Source organism: Folsomia candida, unplaced genomic scaffold (genome assembly GCF_002217175.1).
Source record: "Folsomia candida strain VU population unplaced genomic scaffold, ASM221717v1 Fcan01_Sc004, whole genome shotgun sequence".
In the NCBI taxonomy this organism is placed as follows: Eukaryota; Metazoa; Arthropoda; class Collembola; order Entomobryomorpha; family Isotomidae; genus Folsomia; species Folsomia candida.
The window spans coordinates 944,107-956,499 of record NW_019091196.1 but is presented as its reverse complement, the minus strand read 5'-3'; the positions used below and the strand labels follow the sequence as shown (position 1 = coordinate 956,499).

The following is a 12,393-nucleotide window of genomic DNA, read 5'->3' as shown; positions in this document are numbered from 1 at the left end:
TGGCATGAATTATCAAATTATTTTGAAATCTTGGTTTTCATTTGAGTTGTAAACTTTCGAAATTATGCTACTTAAAATGTTCACTCAAATTTAAAAAATTCAAAATCTGCAGAAAATGTTATTAAATTTTGCAAAATCACTACGAGTGGCTTACTTATACAAAAATGATTGTTTTTATAATTCATAAAATTTGAAGAAAAAAACTTTTTTCAAAAGTTTAGCACAAACAATTCAACTACACCACGAATTTACGGTATTTTAAAATACGTTTTAAATCAATACCGCTGCAAATATTCATTATAACATTTATTTAACGTTGAAAAATTGGGCTAATTTTGAAAAATAATTTTCTTTTTTATTTTCTTTTTTGAAATTTATATAATCTAATGAAATTTATGCTGCTATATTAATTTTGTGTAATTTGATTAAGTAGCAAACGTTTAGGAGAACTTTATTTTGATATCTTGTGCGAGAAGGATGTCATAAACTTCTTCTGACTGTATATGTGTAAAAGTGGTACCGATTAATTGGCAATATTGCAAATTTTCGGCATTTCTTGGTTTTGCACTAACTTATTGTTTAATTAATTGCCCAGATTGATTATAGATGTGCAATTTTAACACTAATTAACGGACTACCATACATTCATTATATCTTAAAGTACTTTTAATAAATATCAATGCAAATATTCATTATAGGCGTTTAACGTTGAAAAATTAGGCAAATTTTAAAAAACAGTTTCCTATTTTTTTTTGCTTATGAAATTTGCAATTTAATCGAATACATTTTGTGATGCTAAATGCTTAAATTAATTCTTGCCCTATTTAATACAATTTCTTATGTTGAGGTTTTCTTCTTCCCTCATAATTTATGAATTTTGTTAGCAGAAATCAAGTTAAGCGTCATATTTTGTGCTAAATCAAAATAAAGTAATACAACAAATAAAGGATTAAAACTAGTTAGATTTTCGGAATTCGAAAACCAGTTCAGAATTTTAAAGTCACTTCTAAGAGGTTAACCTCTTAACGGCGAAGTACACACATTTGTGTAATAACTTTTTTACTGCTCACGGCGATTTTTTGATAGATTAATCCAATTAATTAAAAAAATAAATAAATTAGTTCTGGAAACTTATATTCAGGGTGGTTTAAATGTCAGGTTACAATGGAAAATTTTTCAATGAGAAAAATTCGTAAATTTCCATTAGTTACGGATTTGGGATTGAGATTTTTATTAATTTTTATCAAAACTTATGGAACACTGATGACAAAATTCTTAAAATATTGAATTTCAAAGGCAAAATTTCGGTAACTAATGGAGATTTGCGAATTTTTCCCATTGAAAAATTTTCCATTGTAACCTGACATTTAAACCACCCTATTTGTTATCTTAGCAATTGGTATAATGATACTTTTAATGTTGTAAAATCACTCAAGGTGGCTAACTATGCGAAAAAAATGTAAATCATATTTTTTAAAAAACTTCAAAAAGATTTTGGATTTTTGGATTAAAAAATTCTAAATTTTATTATTAGCAAAACGTTTACCACAATTTCACAATAATGTAATCTTTCGTCGTATTCTTTACTGTAGATCACGCTTAAATACAAAATATTTTACTAATTACAAATTGAACTTCCATAATTCAAAAAACCAGTTCAGAATTTTAAAATCGCTTCTACAAAACAATGAAAATGATGATAGTTTAATCCAATTAATTAAACAATAATAATAAATCAGGTCCCTAATTACACATTTATTTATCTTAGAAATTGGCATATTAGTACTTTCAATGTTGTAAAATCACTAAAGGTGGCAAACTATGCAAAAAAATTAAAATCATATTTTTTTTAGCTGTATGTTTGGTACAAAAATAAACTCGGATCAATTTGCAATCCTATTTTTTTGGCAAATAATGTTAAATTCAGGGTAAGGAAAACCCGGGGTTTTGCTATTGAAAACCCATACCCCGGGGTTTTACCTGGGTCGGGGTAGTCGGGGTAGTAGGGGTAGTCGGGGTAGTCGGGGTAGTCGGGGTGGTCGAGGTAGTCGGGGTTTTGGGGCAAACTGAGTCAGTGTCTCATGTATTAACTTCAGAAATTAATGAAAAAATCAGTTTTTCAGTAATTTCGTAACAAAACTGCTTATTAATTATATTTTAATAGGTAATTAATTTGTTGAATTGCTAGTAAAGCCCTGTTATCATATTTTGTAAAATTTGAAAACCCCGACTACCCCGACTACCCGTGGGTATTGCTCTAATTTGCTACCCCAAAACCCATCAAAACCCCAATACCCCAAAAACCCGGGGTAGCATACCCTAGTTAAATTATTGCACAATTTTGCAATAATTTAATCTTTCGTCTCGTTCTTGACTGTAAACCACACCTGAATAAAAATATTTTACCTATTACAACTATTAAACTTCCAGAATTCAAAAAACCAGTTCAGAATTTTAAAATAACTTCTACATAAAAAAATTTGATGAAAAAATGATTACAGTTTAATCCAACTAACTAAACAATAAAAAATCAATGATTCGTCGGCTCTTCTAGATCTAAATATGCTTTAATAACATTTTAATTTTGCAAAATCACTAACGTGGCCAACTTTGTCATTTTTAAATAAATTATGAATTTTATATTTAAAAAATTTTCGGATAAATTTGCAACCTTTACAAAACATTCGTAATTTTACAATAATTTAATCGTAATTTGTACATTTTCGCATAACAATTACGCCGAATTTGGAAAAATGTAATAATTGATTTCCTCTAAAATTCATAGATCCATCAGTATGATCCGTTTTTCATATGTGGCATAATTTAAGAATTTAGAAGTTTAAAAATTTCGAAATTTTCAAATCGCTTTTCCAAAATCATGACAGGTTCGTCGTCTAAAACTGGACCAATAATTCCTTCGCGTTGACGTCACCGTCATTTTTTTGCGGGGAGATAAAGTACATATCTAAATCTAGCCGAAACCGGAAGTGAGGCACTTTTTCCGACAGGGTTTTAACCACAATGGAGCATTCTTTATCATCAATTATCAAATTATTTTGAAATCTTGGTTTTCAATTTCGAAATAAAATTTTTTTTTGATATTCAACCAGTACAAGTTAGGTTTAACTTTATTTTATTTTAACAATAATTTGTACATCATTTTCACAAAGTTTATGTATGTATGTATTGCTTAATTATTTTGCACAATTAACAGAACAGTTTACCTAAAATTATTGTAATTACGCAAAATTTGAAGGAATATAATGGAATTGAGTTCTAATAAAATTCATATTTACAGAGTTTAGAATTTAGAAACTAAAAAAACCTGCAAATTTTGAAATCACTTTTCCAAAATCATGACAGGTTCGTCGTCTAAAATTGGACCAATTTCTTCCTCTCTTTGTCCTCCCAAGGTTAATTGTTCTTCTTTCGTGTCGTCATTTGTGTCGTCGTCATCACTTTTTTGCGGCGGAATAAAATACGTAAATCTGGCCGAAACCGGAAGTGAGGACACTTTTCCGAACACGGTTTTCACCACGACGCAGTATTTTTTATCATCAATTATGAAATTATTTGAAAATCTAGGTTTTCATATAAAAAAATTTCACATTCCAAAAATTGTAACTTTTTTAAACTTGATTTTATTTATTACAATAATTTGTACATTTTCACAAAGTTATGCATCTACATATTACTTAATTATTTTGCACAATTAACAAAGCAGTTTACCTAAAATTACAATAATTACGCCAAATTTGGAGACATATAATGGAATTGCTTTCCACTAAAGTTCACATTTTCAAATTTGCTTAATTTAGAATTTTGCAGCTACAAAATTTTCGAAATTTTGGCATCACTTTTCCAGAATCATGACCGGTTCGTCGTCTAAAATTGGACCAATTTCTTCCTCTCTTTGTCCTCCCAAGGTTAATTGTTCTTCTTTCGTTTCATCGATATTTGTGTCGTCGTCATCATTTTTTTGCGGCGGAATAAAATACGTAAATCTGGCCGAAACCGGAAGTGAGGAGACTTTTCCGGACACTGTTTTGACCACGACGGAGTACTCTTCCCCCAGAAGGAGGCCCGTGTTGTCGAGGTGCGTTCGGGGGGGCTTGCTTCTCGGCACGAATTTCTGAACCGGCTTCCCCCACGAGTTCTCCTTTTGGATGTACACGTTAAAACCGTCGTGCTCACTGTGTACAAAATTTCAATGATTGGTTATAGTTTTGAAATTTGTGACAAATTTCGAAAAATAATGATTTTTAATTTTTTCGACGACTTAATTTTCCAAATAGCTGAAATATCTTTACAAATTCATTTTTCGCTTTGCCAGCTTTCGATCTTCATGAATAATTTTAAATATAAATTATACATAAATAAATCTTCGACTTTTTTGTATTACAAAAAAATCGAATTTTCAAAAATCGCCAGTCAAAAATCGTCAGTCAAAAATCGTCAGTCAAAAATCGTCAGTCAAAAATCGTCAGTCAAAAATCGTCAGTCAAAAATCGTCAGTCAAAAATCGTCAGTCAAAAATCGTCAGTCAAAAATCGTCAGTCAAAAATCGTCAGTCAAAAATCGTCAGTCAAAAATCGTCAGTCAAAAATCGTCAGTCAAAAATCGTCAGTCAAAAATCGTCAGTCAAAAATCGTCAGTCAAAAATCGTCAGTCAAAAATCGTCAGTCAAAAATCGTCAGTCAAAAATCGTCAGTCAAAAATCGTCAGTCAAAAATCGTCAGTCAAAAATCGTCAGTCAAAAATCGTCAGTCAAAAATCGTCAGTCAAAAATCGTCAGTCAAAAATCGTCAGTCAAAAATCGTCAGTCAAAAAGCGTCAGTCAAAAATCATTAGTCAAAAAACAGCAGTAATATTGACAAAATTTATGCATTTTGAAAAAATAGGCCGCATACTGATAAAATTTACGCAGTTTTTGAAAAATTGACAAAATTTATAACTTATTTCTAAATTGCTGGCGTATTAACAAAATTTACGCCTTTTTGAAAAATAGCTTGAAATACTTGTTGGCAAAATATTTCGGAAAACCTGGCTAGAAATAATGCCTTTTTTAATTTAACAAAATTTACGCATTTTTGAAAAATTGTCTAAAATATTGAAAAAAAAATTATTTCGGAAAACCTGGCTATATAGAAATATAATTTAACAAAATTTGCGCATTTTTGAAAATAGCCCGAAATTATTTCGGGCTATTTTCAAAAATGGTTTTGTAAATATTTCGGCGAAATATTTACAAAACCTGTCGAAAAACCTAGAAATAAAAAAAAATATTTTGAAATTTTGAAAAATTTGCATACCCATCTAAACTTGACGGAGGATCCCACTCGACCAAAACTTTCTGCCCAGTTCCTCCCCCCACTCCGAACGAGACGAGTGAAATGGTGACATTTTTGACCGGAAGTGGCATCGTCCTGTACTCCTTGAACACTGCGATGGATTCGACTTCCGTCCCAGCGACGGGATCATCGGAAATCGTCGACACCGAAATATTGTACGATTTACCCGGCGTGAGGGCAAAGAAACCGGGACGCACGCCGCCAAACTGGTACTCCCACCGGGTCACGTACAAGGTCGAAATGGGCGACTGCGGGGGAGAAAGTTTCGCCTGGAAATATAGAAATTTGAAAAATTTTGAGATAAAAGTTTTAGAAATTTTTAGACATTGAGAAAAATTCAAAATTTTTAGACAGTGATGAATTTTACGTAAAATCTATAGTAAAATTTTACTATAGATTTTGAAGTCTTTTTTACGGATTTCTGAAAATCTTCAGAAAATTTGGTCAGTTTCAAGTAAAATATAGATATTTTAAAGGTTTCGAGTTTCTGAGTTACATCAAACTTTTTTTTAAGGAAATTTCAAAATTATGCAACTTGAAATTTTCACATAAATACAGTAAATTTAAAATCTACAGAAAATGTTATCAGTTTTAAGTGAAACATATTTTGATGATTTCGAGGGAGAAAGTTTCGCCTGGAAATATTTAAATTTGTAAAATTTTGAGGTAAAAGTTTCCCAGATTTTTACAGTAAAAAAATTAAAAATTTTCAAAGCATGAATTTTACGTAATCAAACAATGGATTTTGAAGGCCAACTGAAGAGTTCTTTTACATATTGATTTCCAAATGTTTTAAACATTCTAAATTATTTATTCTATTTGAAATATGGAAATTGAGGAAATTCAAAATTTTCAGAAAATGTGAGCAGTTTCCAACTCTGAGTTTTTTTTACGCACATTTCAAAATTATACAAATTAACAGTCACAAATTGTGACTCACAATTAAAACGTTAATTTACAACAATTAACAAGTTGCTTATTTATGGTCCATAAATTACTGATGCTAGCTTATCTGTCCAATACTATTCCACGTTAAATTTTATATAAAAATTTCTTAACGACGTTCAAATTCTCCAAAATTTTCTTGCAAGTTAAGATAATTAAAAATAGCTGTGGGATATGAAAAAATTAGCTGTCAGCTCAGGTGAAATATGAAAATTGGGTTTTCATAAGTTTTCATAAGTTTTCATAAGAAACGAATTCAAGATGAATGAATTTTCAGGCTCGGATTCCGTTTTTAACAAAATTTTTCAATAAAAAAATTTAATTCCTAATTTTTTTTTACAGAAATTTCAAAATTATGCTACTTGAAATTTTCACTCAAATTCAGGAGTATTTCGAAACATAGATTCAGGAAGACTCAATCCTATTTGATCAGTTTTAAGTGCAACGTACATATTTTGACAGTCTCGAGTTTTTAAAATCTACATAATTTTGTTTTTACGTATTTCTCGAAATTTTGATCTATTCAAAAATTTTCCAAAATTTTCCAAAATAAATATTACTTCCCTTACCTTATACCGCTGGAAAACTCCGTCCGTCGGTGGTTGCCACAAAACTAGGAAACACGTCTCATTTCGATACCACACGACAAATCGATCCGGTGGATTCGGCCCTGAAAAACATTTCATATTTATATTTATTTCATATTTATTTCGCAAATTTGCAAATTTTTTCTGCACTCACTTATCGTAAAATTCGCGCTAATCGGGTCACTCAGCCTGGTATGAAATTCCGTCTGAATCTCAACCTCGTAACTTCTCCCTTTTTCGAGCCGATAAACTTTATCCGTGGTGAAAGTCGTTTGGTCCACGTCGACCAAAAATGAGTCTGAGTGGACGTCCACGTCTTCCCCGGCGTGGAGCACGTGTCGCAAAGGGGATGACGCCTCCTCGCTGGGGAGTAGGTGGGACGTTATAGTGACCTTAAATCCGGTCAGTTTTTGCGACCTTCGTTTCGACACGGGCTGAAATTATGAGGAGCAATTTTTTAAAGTTCCACTTCCGGTTTCGTTGGAAAAATTATCAGTTTTGCTACATACATTTTTTGCACTGGGAAGCAAGCAATGCAAGAAATGAGAGGTGCAAGGAACTGCAAGAAAGTGCAAGAAATTCAATTTGCAATAAACTGTAAAAAAGTGCAAAAAACAGGCGCCATCTTATTTCCTGCGCCTTGCATTTGTTGCAGGTAAAAATTGATGCAAGAAACCAATTTCTCGCGGTTATTTTTTACAAGCAGTGTTTCATTTCTTGCGGGTTTACTATATTTCTTGCAATGCAAATCCAGAAACGCAAGAAATGCGAGGTGCAAGAAAGTGCAAGAAACATGGACCTTCTAGCCACACGTCGTATAAAATATTTATAGCGGTGGAGGGTGGTTTCTTGCGTCTTGCATTTGCTGCAGGTAAAAGTTTTTAGCTGCAAGAAACCATTTTCTCCCAGTTATTTCTTGCAAATGGTTATTTACTTGAATCCGAAACACTGTAAAAAATGCTAGCATACCGTGAATTGTGGCGTCTCCCAAATAAACGCTGCCACCGGGGTGGAAGAATCATCGCTAATTTTCACCCGCAAGTTTTGCGGGGGTGGAATTTTGTCGTCGTCATCGTCTTCGTACTTGTGTCCTTCCGCTTCTAAGAGAAGCGACCTTTCCGACGAAAACTGGTATGAAGACGTCACTTCTTCGATATCTTGGGGGAGAAGGATGTCATGAATTTCCTCAGACTGTAAATATACGAAAATGGTACAGATTAATTTTGCAATATTGCAAATTCTCTGCGTACCTGGATTTTGCACTAAGTTATTGCTTAATTAATTTTCTAGATTAATTATAGAAATGCAATTTTAACCTTAATTAACGGATTAATTAAAAATGGTGCTGATTACATAGTTTATAGTATTGCAAATTTTATGCATGTGCCTGGAATTTCTTTTAAATTTCTTGTTAAATTTAAATTTATTGTTTATTTTTTGTTTAATTACTGTTTATTTATTAATTATTGTTTATTTATTAATTATTGTTTATTTATTAATTATTGTTTATTTATTAATTATTGTTTATTTATTAATTATTGTTTATTTATTAATTATTGTTTATTTATTAATTATTTAAGTGTCCAGCTTAATAATAATTTTGACCTTAATTAGCATACGTATGTACATAAATATTAAATACTAAAAGCCCACAAACAATTGGGTCGTGTCAATTATACGGTTTGGTAAAATCTTCTGCTTCGTTCTTTCTTTTACCACAGTAAAAATTCTTTATTGGCGTTTAAGGTTGAAATTACAAATTTCAAAAATTCTGAAATACTGACTTTGTTTTACTTAATTCGTGCTTTAAATACGTAGAATAAAAGTTATGTTCATGTTAATTTTTGCGTAATTTGATTAAATGATAAATATTTAGGAAGACGTCACTTCGACACCTTGTAGGAGAAGGATGTCAGTCAACACTTTAAGTATGCAAAAAATGGTTAAATATTTTAATCAGCTTATAATATTGCAAATTTTCGGCTTTTTGCACTAATTTATCGTTTAATTAAATAATTGTCTAGATTAATTATATAAATGTAATTTCAAGGACGTATTTATAAGTAAAAAATGGTGCTGGTTAATTTACAATATTACAAATTTTTTGGATGTGCCTGGAATTTTTTTTCTAATTTGGCCACGTGCCCAGATTACACAATTTTAACCTTAATTAACTGTACTTGGACCCATGGGTATCTTAAAATATTTAATGGTCGCTTAGCACAGCAAATATTCATTATTGGCGTTTAAGGTTGAAAACCCAAATTTTTCGAAAATAATTAAATGTTGCTTTTTCTTTCTTTTATTTAATTTGTAATTTAAAATTTATGCTGATAGATTAATTCTGCGTAACTTGATTAAATTACAAATGTTTTGGAAGTCGATATCTTGTAGGAGAAAGATGCATGAATTTCCTCAGACTCTAAAAGTACGTAAAAATTGTACTAATTAATTTAAAATATTGCAAATTCTGGGGCATGCACTAATTCATTGTTTAATTAATTGTCCAGGTTAATTTTAGATATGCAATTATGCAATTTTAACGTTAATTAGCGGACTTACACAATCATTTTGCAATATCTAGAGTTTTTTGTATCTCATAGCACGTTTGATTTTGATAGGACTGCGAAAATTCATTATTGGCGTTGGAGGAGGAAAACCCAATTTAATAAAGTTTTGCCCTTTATTCTTACTTGATGTGCAATTTAATCGATAAAATTTATCACGAAATATTAATTATTGCATAATTTGACTAAATTACAAATGTTTAGGAAGACGTCACTTCGATATTTTGTGGGAGAAAGATGCCATGAATTTTCTCAGACTGTAAATAATTGTAAATTTCCCACGTAAGTTTCTAGATTTTGCATTACTGCTTAATTAATTGCCCAGGGTTGTTTTAAATATGAAATTTTTATGTTAGTTAACAGATGTTCTTAAATTTTAATTTAACTCTAATAATTGTATTTAAAATCTTTCAAAATTTTTCACTTTGATAACAAAGCAAATATTTATTATTGGCGTTTAAATTTTAAAAATCAAATTTTGAAAAGTACGAAAACGTTGCTTTATCTTTTTTTCTTAATTCGGAATTAAAGTCGAATAAAATTTATGATGGTAAAGTAATTCTTGCGTGATTTGATTAAATTACAATTGTGTCGGGTTAAGTTTTCGTGTTCGTTATTTATGAATTTTGAAATTTTGACAGAAATGGATCATACATATTTTGTACTTCGCCAAAATAATTGATTACATCTTTCAAAATTCAAAAAAACAATTCAGAATTTTCAAATCACTTCGACAAAAGTAATATGATGAGCAATTGGTAGCAGTCTAATTCAATTAATTAATTCACAAAACAAAAATTAATTTCAACGGGAAGAAAGAATGAATCTGAAAAATTAGCTTGATCATACTTTAAACTGTGTAAAATCAGTAAGGGTGGCTTATTTATTCCAAAGTTTTAAAAAAATTCATAAAATAAATAAAAAACTATAAAAAGCTTGGTATAAAAAAATTTCGGATGAAAATCACAGTTAGGTAAATATTTTTAGCAGGACATGCCCAATTTTCAAGCAATTTAAAATTACTTGGAGTAATTATACCTTAAAATTTGAAAATCATCTTGAAAAAGTATGTAAAATTTTTTGGACAAAAATTAAAAAATCACAAACTTATTTTTTTCAAAAACATAAAATTTGCAATTTTGCAATAATTTAATCTTACATCACGTTCCTTAGACGCTGCTGCTGCTGATACTGGTCCGATATTAAATGCAGCACTAATTGCTAAAATTGTCAGGATCAGGAAAAGAAAAGTTGAGGCTGGCCTTATCCCAAATATTTGTAAGTGTTGATAACCACCCAATTTCCTGCATTTTCTTGAACAAGACTTTTTCTCAAGGAGCAGTGATCTGGCGTAATTTTGTGACTGCTGCGTGCCCTCATATCTCGTCGATGTCACTGTTATCACCGCATCCATTTTGTTTGTACCGTTTAATTAAAGTCTTATTTACTTATAAATTATTAGTTAATTAGTGATTAATTAATTGTTAATCACTAATCGTATTTTTAATTTGTACTGCTTGCACTTTTAGATAATAAAATCTTTAAAACAATTGGAAATAACTTTACATACGCAAATTGTAGAATTGTATATTTTTGCAAAATAAATTATTTTTGATTTTGAAGTTTTCTGAATTTTATTTGATTTTTTGAAACTATTTATAAATTAAAATATGTACGACACTGATTTTATTTAATGTTAGTTACACTTTTTAGGTTTAAAATTCACTTATCCCGATTAGTTACGAATTGGCAAAATAATGTGATTTTTGTTGCAATTATTATTTGTACCTAGATTTGTCGACACAAAGCTCTTTGCAAATTTGCAGAATACACGAGTTTCTTGTTTTGCAAAAAAGTTCACTAACACAAGTAATTTGCACTTTCTTTTATTTGTTGTTGTTTTAGTCCCATTTTTAAATATTTATGACTCTGTCACACAACTAATTTGCATACGGTGACAAATTGCCACTAATACGGAATTTTCCGTTAGTATGTAAATTTTCAAGAAATCTTCCTTTTGACCCTAACTTCTAACTTTGTAGGTACTTCATAAATTTTGAAATTAATTTCCTGAAATTTTATTTATTTTTTCACGCCTTAATTTCAAATAATTTCCAACCAAAATCTCTCCTCTAAACGTTTCTGCACTCTTCTCAGAGACGAATTAGTTGGAAAAAGTTCCAATCGTGACATGATTTTGACACTTGCGAAAAACAAATTTGCACAAAATTTGCATGAAATTTGCAACAAAGTCGCAAGTTTCTTCTTTTTTTAAGATTCCAGTTCGCACTCAACTCTAATTAATTACATAATTTTGTCTGGAAATGAAAACGTCCAAATATGTAAATCGTCGTGACGTGACGAATCCGTGACCACGAAGAACCAACTAAATTCTGACGAGTTTTGACATTGACATACAAGTTTGAAGTTTAAATCAACCATTAAATTGACCATTTGATAAATTAAATAGTGGGGAATTTTTTTCTGAGAAAGTGCAAAACTGGAATTTTATCCAAATCCAATCCAATAAAACAACTCTATCTTCCACCAGATTTCGCGAATTGTGTGCAGAATAGCAAAACTTGTTTGGTCTCTAGTTTGCATGGACAAGTTCACGACTAACTTATACATACACCTGTATAATTATTGGTGTAAGGTGACAGTGGAAAATTGGCAATAATTCGCGAATTTGGATGACATCATCAGCACCACCACCTTCATGATATTGATTAAAGGACATTTCGCAAAAATGCATGCTATATAATCCAGGGTCAAATGTATGAAAAGGTAGCTGTATCGCGAATTCGAGATCCTTCCTACCTCAACTTATTTAGATACCTTAATTTGCACACATTGCAATTAAATTTGCACTATTATTAAATACAGATATTCTCCCACTAGGAATTAATTAATGGTGGTAGAACATAAACTGTTTAATAGGAG

General features: G+C 30.5%; 1 protein-coding gene across 1 annotated transcript; it reads right to left on the bottom strand.

Moving 5' to 3' along the window:
- Positions 1 to 3,665: 3,665 nt before the first annotated feature.
- Positions 3,666 to 12,128, bottom strand: LOC110848887 (tyrosine-protein phosphatase 10D). Its single transcript, XM_022096229.2, has 6 exons — positions 10,610 to 12,128; positions 7,853 to 8,074; positions 7,038 to 7,317; positions 6,866 to 6,966; positions 5,313 to 5,620; positions 3,666 to 4,193 (listed from the first exon to the last, which is right to left on the bottom strand). Exons 1-6 carry the CDS (start codon positions 10,862 to 10,864, stop codon positions 3,854 to 3,856), a joined length of 1,506 nt encoding a protein of 501 aa, XP_021951921.1. The 5' UTR covers positions 10,865 to 12,128; the 3' UTR covers positions 3,666 to 3,853.
- Positions 12,129 to 12,393: the final 265 nt, after the last annotated feature.